The following is a 10,508-nucleotide window of genomic DNA, read 5'->3' as shown; positions in this document are numbered from 1 at the left end:
GGGAAAACCCACACAGGAGGAAATGCATGCAAACTCCACACAAAAAAAATACCAGCCGGGAGTCGAACCAGAGTCGTCTTGCTGTGAGTGCTAACCACTACACCACAGCAAAATCTGGATATGTAAACAGCTATTTCTTTTCATGTAATTTGCATAACAGCTGAGCTAAAAATCTCAATCGGTGGGATTTTCAGAAAACTGAAAAAGTTGAAAATGCTTCAATTTTCTTTTTTACCCAAAACCAGATTTTTTTTGTAGAATTCTCTTAATTAGGACGGTGGAAATACGGTCAACTATCATCCATAAATGGTAGAAGTTTTTACCAGTAACTGTTGAGGTGGCGTACTGCATTTTCAGGGTTCAACCCACTGACATGACATTTATTTTACAGCAGTCTTTATGCAGGTAGCACGACAATATCCTAAGTACCTGAAACAAAACATCAATTTAAAGTTTTACAATCCTACATTCATATAATGGTCATGTAAAACATTCTGGATCACAACACAATGCTACATATCTTCCTATAATATTGCAAAGTCAACATTCGTTTATCATCAAGCAAGTTTGCACCTTTTTAATAATAAATATTGACGTAAATAAGTCTTCATTGAAATGATCACTCGTGAGTGTTTGTACACTCGTAAGTAAATTCATTTATAGCTTCTTCTTCTTCTGTTTTTGCTTGGACTGACACTTAGCTTCCTTCCTTCTTCTGCGGCCTCCAGTCGCATCCCAGTCTGCTTGTTTGATAATCCCGTTTCTTCCCGCGCCCTCTAACTGACGTCGGCTTGGTGGTTCTCCCCGGACTCGGAGATCATGGGCCTCAGTTTGGCCGTGCGGTGCAGGCTGTTGATCCTCGTCGTCTGCCGCAGAGAGGACAGGCGGCTCCGGAAACCCTCTCCGGAGAAGAAATACAGCAGGGGGTCGAAGCAGGAATTGGCGGCGGCCAGGCAGAGGGTGACCACTACGGATTTTTGCATGGCAATCCGCTCCGAGCAGGTCGTGCCTTGGCGGGACAGGAAGTGCAGGTGCAGGGTGCGCTGGACGTGGTACGGGGTGAAGCTCAGGAGGAAGGTCAGCAGGACGATGACGATCATTCGGATGGCTCGGACGCCCGTGGCCTGCTGCCGGCGAGCAGTCTGGGTGCGGGAGAGAAGAGTGCGGACTATTCCAACGTAGCAGGCCAGGATGATCAAGAAGGGCAGCAGAAACCCAAACACCAGACCTATATAGTTCAGTAGCTGGAGTTTCGGCAATCGATCACTCTCGTGTTCTGGAGGTTCAAAGCATTTGGTTATGTTTGTTGACTTGTCAACGTGCTGACCCGACATCAGGAAGGGGGAGGACGAAACGCTGCTAAATATCCAAATACCCACACACACAAGGCGGGATTTGTTCACCGTCACCAGCTGCAGGTTCTGCACCGGGTACACAATGGCTAGAAACCGGGTGACAGACATGGCGGTCATGAAGTAGATGCTGCAGTACAGGTTGACGTAGAGGAAGTAGGAACTGATACGGCAGAGAAAATCCCCTTCTTCCCATCGACCCCTTTTGGCGTAGTAGCTGACCCGCAGGGGCAGCGTCATGACGCACAGCAGGTCGGACAGAGCCAGGTTAATCATGTACACGTGGAACGGGGAGCTCTGCCGCTGCGTCCGGAACAGAATCAGCAGGGCCAAGCCGTTCCCCACCAGGCCGAAAACCGTCACGACCGAGTAGAAGGTGGAGTAGACCATGTTTCGAAAGTCGTCGATGGAAGGACACTCGGTCTCATTGTCGCCCATAGATTGGTTGTGTTGCTCCATTTGTGGTTGCAGCTAACAAAAAAAAGAGAGAAGATTTTAGATGCATGACAGGTGCACACGACAGTCGGAAAAAGAGTCTAAGAAGCTATACCGCTGAGGTTAAGAGTCAGATTGCCTCAAAGATAGAGCTATATCTGCTGGTGTGCAGCACTGAGACACGGATATCAGATAAGCAGCTTGTAATGTCACGGGAAGAAGTGTTTAAATTAAAAATGTTCCTCTTTTACTAAAGCTTGGTGCACATTTTCTACACAGATAAGCAGTTTGCATACTCCTTAAATTAGTTAAATTTGCATAAAAGGTAAAAATGCATCAAGTAAATGTTTATATTTGCAGCTTTCGTGCACGCCGCATCAAATAGCAAAAATGTTGAGACATAAAAAGTAAAGAATAGTTAGTGTGTACCATGGAAATGTCATGTCTGAAACTGAAATAGGAGGAAAACAAGCTTTAAGACGCATACGGCTAAGTTTATATGCTACCCTGCAATGTTTTGATAATTGCAACAATTTAAAACACTATTTTCTTTTTACTTCTTAATGGGTTTTAAGTTGTTTTTACTTGTAAAAATAAGCACAGTTGAGTATTTTACTATTAAAATGAGTCACAATCATTTAAAAAAATAAACAAAAAAATTCATTTAGACAAAAAAACTCACATTGCTTGATTTTGAAAGGTTCATAAGATATTATTATCAAAATGTTGGCTTTTTGTCTATTAATAAGAGCTAGTTTTGCATTTTATGAGGATTTATTAAGACGGATCAACTCATACTAGGATCGTATTCTCCATTTGTTTCCATTTTGTTATAAAAACGGTCATTTCCATTTACTACACTAGTTTTTCATCATTCTAATCAAAATAAAATACAGTTAGGTCCACAGAAACTCAACAAATCCAAACCATTCGCTTAAAACTAGCAAAAGCATACTTATTTATCCCTTGTGTAGAACTTAGTATCTCTAGATTTGCAGCATGCATGGACAAGTTTACTACTTTCAAGTTATTTTCTTCTTAAGTTTAGTTTTCTGTTCCTGTTTTTTAGGCTACCTCTTTTTGCATTTCTAACAATCTGCAAGTTTTGCTACTGAATTCTTAAAAAATAAAAATTTCCTCACCAGTTCAGCTCCTTCTAGTTCAAGCAGCTGCCACACTTGTCGTCTCCTCGGGTTTGTGAGCTCAGCTGTAAAGTCCCTTCAGCTTGTGGCAGAGAGATGAAGCGTCCTCCTCCTCAGCTGCTCTGGCTCCTCTGCAGGGGGAGAACGCAGAGTGACATCACTAACCTGAGAGCCAGGCGGTTAAGTGAGAGACTGAGTGATTAACTGATAGAAAACTTTGATTCTGCTCTCCTTTTCAGACACTTACTGGCATTTAATTCTCCTGCAGTCGAGTTGTTTTTGCAAGATGAACTCGTCTATCACATTCCCTGTGAGTCATAGTGTTTTATTAGTTTGATCCTTGTCTGACTAGTTGTAATTTAACCCTTTGTTTACTCAAGTACAGGTAAGGTGAATGCTCATGCTGAGGAGCGTTTGCAAAGAATGTGTTATAAAAACAGAGCTGTTTATCATTAGAGGCAGTCAGTCACGCTGATGGGCGACTTTTGTTGTTTGGATTTGCAGACGCCTGCTTAAATTTAGCTTTACTTCCTGCTTTATTTATATGGTGGTCTCCATGGTAGTTTGTCATGTCACTGCATGTCAGAGTTTTAATTAAATGCTAAAAGAAATAGAAATTAATTATAAAAAAGGAAGCAGAACTTTTTTTTTTTTTTGCTACACTTTTTTGAATGACACTGCATACATTTGAGATATTTTACCAAGTTTAAACTTTTTTTTCCTCTTATCCTTGCTCTAAATTTTTCTGGCTTTTCATTAAATCAGCACAGTTGAGATTTTTTTAGTGTCATTAGTAGCTAGGATCTAGAAACAAGGAAATTATTATCATAATGACTCAAAATCACTTTTATTTAACTCAAAAACTTGATTTAAGGCTCAAAAACCTTTAAATTTTACTGTTATTTTTGGTTTCATTTTAAGGATGTTGCTTTAAAGTTCAATTAATATAAAAAAGACATTAATTGTCGTTATTTTGAAAAATCAATTTTTAGACTATAAGATTTTATTCTTATTTTGTTCTAAAATGAGTCATTTCCACCTATTAAACTCATTTTTTTATCAATGTAATCAAAATAAACTACAAATAGCTGCATAAAATCTTAATATTTGACTGTTTAACATTTAATTTGAAGTAATTCTTTCTAAAAATGAGATTTTAAAGCTTATTTTTCCCTTTTTAATGCTGTTATGGAACTCTTTCCCTTTAAATTTGTATATATTTTTATAAAATAAGTCAAATTAAGGTGCTGTGTAAACATATATTTTAATACTTTTTAAAGATTTACCTTTAAAGATTGGTGTTATTTATTTTAATTTTAGCCTACCTCTTTTGCAAACATAAGGTTAGAAATTGGGGAAATTATAACCAATAAAATAGACCCAAAAAGACAGTTACTTTATAATAATTTGCAATAACATCTAATGCTGCAGCGAACAGAATTGTGGTTTTCCCATCAGTTCGTCCTCAGCCTCATGTGTTGACAGTGAATAAAGCTTTAAGTGTTTCTCCTCAGGAGTCCGTATCTCATTTTCTTTCTTTAAGGAAAAATCTTCTGTGAGTAAAAACATTTCTGCCTGCAGCATCTGTCTCCTGTTAGTCATAGCATTCCCAAATTTCCATACAAACCGGTTTTGTTTTTTTTCTTCTTCCAGGTAGAATCCCAGAATTCCTGTGTCTCGTCCTCCGTTGCAACTCATAAGCCGTCCATCGTGTTTCTGCTCTGAAATGTTAAAAAGTAGATTTCCAACACTTTAGTTATCAAACTTTTACTTTGTCAAATTTCTTTTTTTTAATCCCCTCCTTCCTTATTCCAGCTACCTGCATCGGCCCACCTCTACCGGTGACACATCCTTGTTAAGTAACGTGTTGAGTTTGGTCTCCTGTACAGACAAGTCATGAGCGATTCGCCTCCAGTGCTAGTGATAAGGGTACTTGAGCGCCTGAAGCAGTCCCTCCTCCCACCAGTATTTCCTCTGATAATGACTGCAGTTTAATGGGTGCGGATACTGCAGTGGAAATGGACCAACTTGCTTAAACCCCCTGAAAAAGCCTCTGCGGTTGAGAGGGCAGGATCATTTCACCTCTAACTCGTTTAGTGGGCAAACACTTGGAAAGGCAAACATTCAAACACACTCGTGACTCTGTGCACACACAGTTATGACTATTTGCTTGTTTGTGCATTAACATCCAGACATCATCGAAGCCCTTTTGGGAGCGTTGAGAGCTGATGCATTTTCAGCTTCCCAGCTATACTGTTTATTGATTGTTCGGAGATTAAGTCAATATTGCCGACAAGAAGCTTTCACAAAACCGACCACTTCCAAAATATTTATATGTTTGAAAAACAAAATTCATCTGGAAGGTTTAGTCATCGGTGAACATGTTCTAGTCTAATGAAAGTGCACGTTTTCTTGGGAGTTTTGACGCAACGTTGCAGTTTTTAGTCAGAAAAATTGAAATTAATTTTCAACATTTTTATTTTAAAGCAAAATGAGACATTATTTGAAGATTTTCATTCAGGGAAATGTCCCCAAACAATAAGAGGGCCTTTAATTAATATTAAATTAGGGTTTTTAATTGGTTTAATCTTCGTTCCTACTGCGTCTTTGAGCGCAAAACTCTCCATCTCCAATTTGCACACACAAAAAGTACCCCCGTAAAAGTGACGAGCCAGAGGCGAGGTCCACAGCCAAAAACATGAGCACAGATGAGCTACGTGGAATCAGATTCCACGGGGGACAACACATGAATCACACTGCTCCAAACAGAGACACAGAAAATTAAATGAGAAATAGAAGACAGCTAAATTGAAAAATAGATGATAAAGTAATTGTTTTTGTGGCAAATTCACAAAACCTGTGTTTTCCTACTATTTGCAGATTTTAAAAGAATATTTTCAATATTAATTACATGAATCCCAAGCTCAAGCTGAACAAGATAATATAACATACAGTATGACTATATTAGGAATTCGGCTGTGGTTAATAAAAAACCTCTGTTGCTAAGGAAATCAAAAAAATTACTTTTCTCAATTTTTCAAAAAATAACATAGATCTGTTTGTCAAGCCCAGGCAACCAAAAAATATAATGGTTGCTATGGAGATAAAACCAAAAGAAAGGGGAAAAATACGTTTTTCCCATGAAATTGTCACATACAGGGTGGTGGAGGTAGAAGGGGAGATTGTGGGGCATGTAGAAGAAATCAGCCAGGGAGGGAAAGAGAGCGGTTAGGGAGGGGTAGGTGGCACCTTACAATACTTCTATCACTCTAAGAGTTACTAGGATGACATGTCATTTGAATACCTATTTGAGCTTTTTTTTTTAACATATCCCAGAATTCCTAGCGCAGCTATATTATTTGACTTCCATCCTTTTCTAAACCTGCTGAGTCACTTTTGAGGTCACCCACCTCCAAGTTGCCAGTTTGTCGCAGGGCTACACAACCACACAGACTCACACTTAATATAATTTGACAAAATTCACCAAACTACAGTCATCATGTCTTTTACTTAAAGAAAACCCACAAATTTTCCCAAAATAACTGCAAAGTTGTGTCTATGGAGTAGATATCACACCTGCTCCTTCAAAGAGAGTTTCACACATGGAACCTGATGAGTTTTATTGGTTTTATTTACTCCACTGAGGTAATGAAAGCTGGAACAAGTAACGGAAAAAGTTGTTGCAGAAGACCTGAGGCGGCTAACGAAAGTCATAAATGTGGTAATCTGCTTTATTATGAGGAGAACATCTTTTAAAAGAAAAAAAAAAGTCAAAAACAGGAGAAAATGTGAGATAGAGATGGAAAAATCAAGAAATAAAAAAGCAGAAAAAGAAAACTATAGATAAAGCCAGAGAACTTTATTCTGTGTATATCCTTAAACCATAAAACAAGGAAGAAAAAAGTTCTTTTTTTGTCTTTTTTTCTTATTTGCTTGATTGTATCAAGTTTTCTAAAACTGATAGAGTGTGCAAACTTTAAAATTAAGGTTGCTAAGAGTTTTTTTCCCATCAGCATTTTTTTTTCTGAGCGTGAGCATCAAACATGTAAAAAAACCCTCATTTAATTTGGCCTAGATTCATTGAAACGAAGGGACTTTTGCTTCTTTTTTTAGCAAACGTCTGCAAACAAAGACTAAAAATTCTGATGTTGACCTTGTTTCACCTCACATTTCTCTTAATCTACAGTACAGAGGTGCTGACTAAATCCAAGAATCAAAGAAAATCAAAAATCGTTGAGCAAAAGTGTGTCAATTCACTTCAAAGGGGAAGGGAAAAAGGCGTCAGCGGCGCTGCAGGTGAGTGTTGTGGCAGATTAATCTGGGGCAGGTTAGAAGGTCTACCACGAAACTATTTCCAAAGTTAAAACGGTGATCGATGAGGTTCAAGCCCAGGTCATGGTATATGCTTCAGAAACTTCAAGATCGGTTTCTTCAGATCCACAACATTCAAATGATGTGCAAATGTTAAAAAAAAAAAAAAAAAACGCACACTGCAGCGGTTTCTGTTGCTGTGGGAATTTACTGATGTTTAACCGACAGAAAAATATGCAAACATTTCAAAGTTTTTTTATAAATATTTGGGTAAATGAATGTTTCACTGTTTTTGACTCTAAAATGTTCCCCAAAGCAACAACATTCGTTTTGACCTGCTCAGTGGTCTAGTGGTCTAGTGGTGGAGTGTCTGCCCTGAGTCTGCGAGGTTGCAGGTTCAAATTTGGTTCATTTTAAAGACTGTAAAAGCAGCTTTTCATAACGATTACGCCATTTTTGGAGAAAATCAAAAAGTCTGTGCTATTTTCTAGGACATAGTTTCTACAGAGCGGCAGCAGTTCATCAGAAATTCACCTCCCCCTAGCTTACAGCCCCTCACAACCCCCATGTAAAAGTGGCAAACAACATCAGAATTTTTCAGCTGTTCAGTTTTGAGTCAGATGCTAGCTCAGATGAGAAAAACAAAGACGTACATGGATCTTTTTGTGTCCACGCAGATGCATCAGAAGGGAGAGGAGCAGGGAGTTTGGTGCCCGCCATTTTTTTCTGATTTACAACAATTTGAATAAAGAAATATTGAGAAATGTAATTCTTAGCTTCACTTTCTTATGTCGTCCATCATGAGAAATATTTCACAAGAACATAATTGGATTGACTCTTTAAGAACTATTAATATTCAAGGATCTTTTCACCACGGGGAGTCATTTAGATCAGTGTTTTTCAACCTTTTTTGAGCCTAGGAACACTTTTTACTAGCATCCAAATATATGTAAAACAGGAGAAACAGTCTCTCCACAATCTCGTGAACATTTTTGGTAATAATTCCGGCAGAAAAGCTGGAAGTTTGGCTATTTTTCCTAAATGTTGTAATACAAGTTGTGATGATTTTCAATAATTTTTAACTTATTTAGTTGAAAATTTGCTCAAGTTACTGTTTTTCCTTTTATTAATGGATTAATAACTGTATTAATATGCATTTATGTGGAAAAAACGATATTTTCTCACCAAAGAGTGATTTCATTATATTTTTATATTTCTTCAAATGTTTGTGCTAGAATAGATTTAATTTTTAAACAATTATATGATCACAACATGCTTATTTTTTACATTATATTCATGTTTAAGTTCAATTGTAACAACACAAAAAGTGAACATTTTGAAGTTTTATTATTTTTTATTTTGTCATAATACAAGACGTAAATTTAATATTTTTTGGGGGAATAAATCATTTTATTTTAGTAGCATAGTGCAGCAGTGCTGTCAATCCGCAATATGTAACCCAATGCATTATGGGAGATGCAGTGCATAACGGACACTGACGCTGGACAAACTCGGGTCTCCGAGCTTCATTATTTTGTCACTTTTTCCTCGGTCTGACACCGCTAAAGTTATTTACTTGCTTTAGTTGTTATTTTTTGTTAGAACTGTGAGACTTTATGAGGTAACAAAAAGTTAAGAAGTTAACAACTTTTGATTGGTCAGACTGAGGACATGATTGGTGGAGACAGTTGGAGGGGCGGAACTTTTCCAAAAAACAGTTAACTGTGGCGAAATCTGGGACTGTCATTATTAACAAAACGTCTTTATTGGAATCAAATAAACACAAAGAAAAAAAAGTATTTTATGGTCTTTCATTTTCCTAACTGTTCAGTGTTTATCAGGGCCTATTTGGATGATATCCTGGTGAAAGAAAAAGTTTTTAGATAAACGAAAATTAATGGTAAATGGCGTATACTTGTATAGCGCTTTCTACCCTCCTTCAAGGGCCCAAAGCGCTTCACAGTCACAGACCCATTCACCCATTCACACACACATTCATACACTGGTGGTGGCTCCGCTGCCGAACACTGGCGCCAACCTCCCACCAGAGGCAATTCGGGGTTCAGTGTCTTGCCCAAGGAAACTTCGACACATGGGCGGGCAAGGTGGAGTCGAACCCGCTCACTTCTGATCAGGAGTCGACCGCCCTACCGCTGCACCACGGCCGCCCCGTGGCGGTCATCAAAATAATTTCCCACAGCACACCTGAACATCTCTTGAAAAACACTGGTTTAGATGATCGAATTTAAATTTAATATGTGTCCTCTCATGAGAAAAAATAAGTCACACACAGAATTAGACTATAATTGAAAGAGTCAAATACACTGTAGAGTTTTTTGTATTTAGGAAAAAGTCATTTTTTGTGTAATCATCAAATATAGGGTTTATTTTTTTATTAAGATGACAGAAAAACTACATTTTAGTCAGTTTAGTGTTTGAAAAATAAACATCAGACTAAAAAAGCAGAACAATTGCATAACTGAAGACTGGTGTTCTTCAAAGCTGCCAAATGAAAACTGCTTCAAATGACCCAACCTGGCTTACAACAACAGCAGAGACAGACATTAGCTCAAACAGGACTAGACGCTCCTGTTAGTAATACAAAAAGTAAACAGAAGTGTTTTGGCGCATGAGGATATTTAGATAAATAAGGATCTGCTCCCATATTCTCCCATCCACATCTAACATGTCCTTAAATTTAGACATTTTCCTTTCCTTAAATAGAAAGAAAACACAAGTAATTATCTTACATATGCAGTTAGTTATTTGTGTTAATAGCTAAAATCAAAATCAACTAGTTTTATGATTTAAAGTCTAGGATAGATTGATCAAATTTAGTGAAGGCTGATCAAATCTGGTGTGGTCAGTGGGCCCACATCAACACTTGACCTCTTGACCTCGAGAACTAAATAGAAATGACTTGAGCACGACCAATACCAGGGCACTGATGAAAAGTTTTTGAATGAAGCCACTGGCAGTGAGTGCAAAAACTGAACCTTGTTTCACGAAAAAAAATCGTATTTTTTGTCTTTCAAGAACAATATTCCTGTAAAAATGTAATCCTAGTTACAAAAAAATGTCTCAAATTTCTTTACCAATTGGCTTATTTTTAAATAAAATTTTAGGGATTTTTGACTTATTTTTAGGGAGATGTTATTGAAGTGTACAGTATGTCACAACATAAACAGCTTGCAGTGAGGAAGTCTTGATATAAGTAGAAATGAACAAATCAAAATGTGGTTTTTACTCTTTTTTTTTTTTTTTTTTT

The 10,508-nt window shown here is 37.6% G+C and overlaps 1 protein-coding gene across 4 annotated transcripts in view; it reads right to left on the bottom strand.

The window, feature by feature from the left end:
• Positions 1–346: 346 nt before the first annotated feature.
• Positions 347–10,508, bottom strand: part of cysltr1 (cysteinyl leukotriene receptor 1) — a 22,928-nt gene continuing 12,766 nt past the window's right edge. For 2 of the 4 annotated variants that reach the window (XM_024284125.2, XM_024284124.2), the window contains exons 2-4: positions 4,557–4,650; positions 2,930–3,060; positions 347–1,823 (exon numbers count right to left, since the gene is read on the bottom strand). In XM_024284125.2, the coding sequence (XP_024139893.1) occupies positions 777–1,811 (1,035 nt within the window). In that variant the 5' untranslated portion in view covers positions 1,812–1,823; positions 2,930–3,060; positions 4,557–4,650 and the 3' untranslated portion in view covers positions 347–776. The other 2 variants (XM_024284126.2, XM_036213985.1) reach the window with 2 other exon arrangements.

This window comes from Oryzias melastigma, linkage group LG10, assembly GCF_002922805.2.
Source record: "Oryzias melastigma strain HK-1 linkage group LG10, ASM292280v2, whole genome shotgun sequence".
Lineage (NCBI taxonomy): Eukaryota > Metazoa > Chordata > Actinopteri > Beloniformes > Adrianichthyidae > Oryzias > Oryzias melastigma.
Note: the sequence above shows the minus strand (reverse complement) of the source record. Positions and strands in the feature narration are given on the sequence as shown.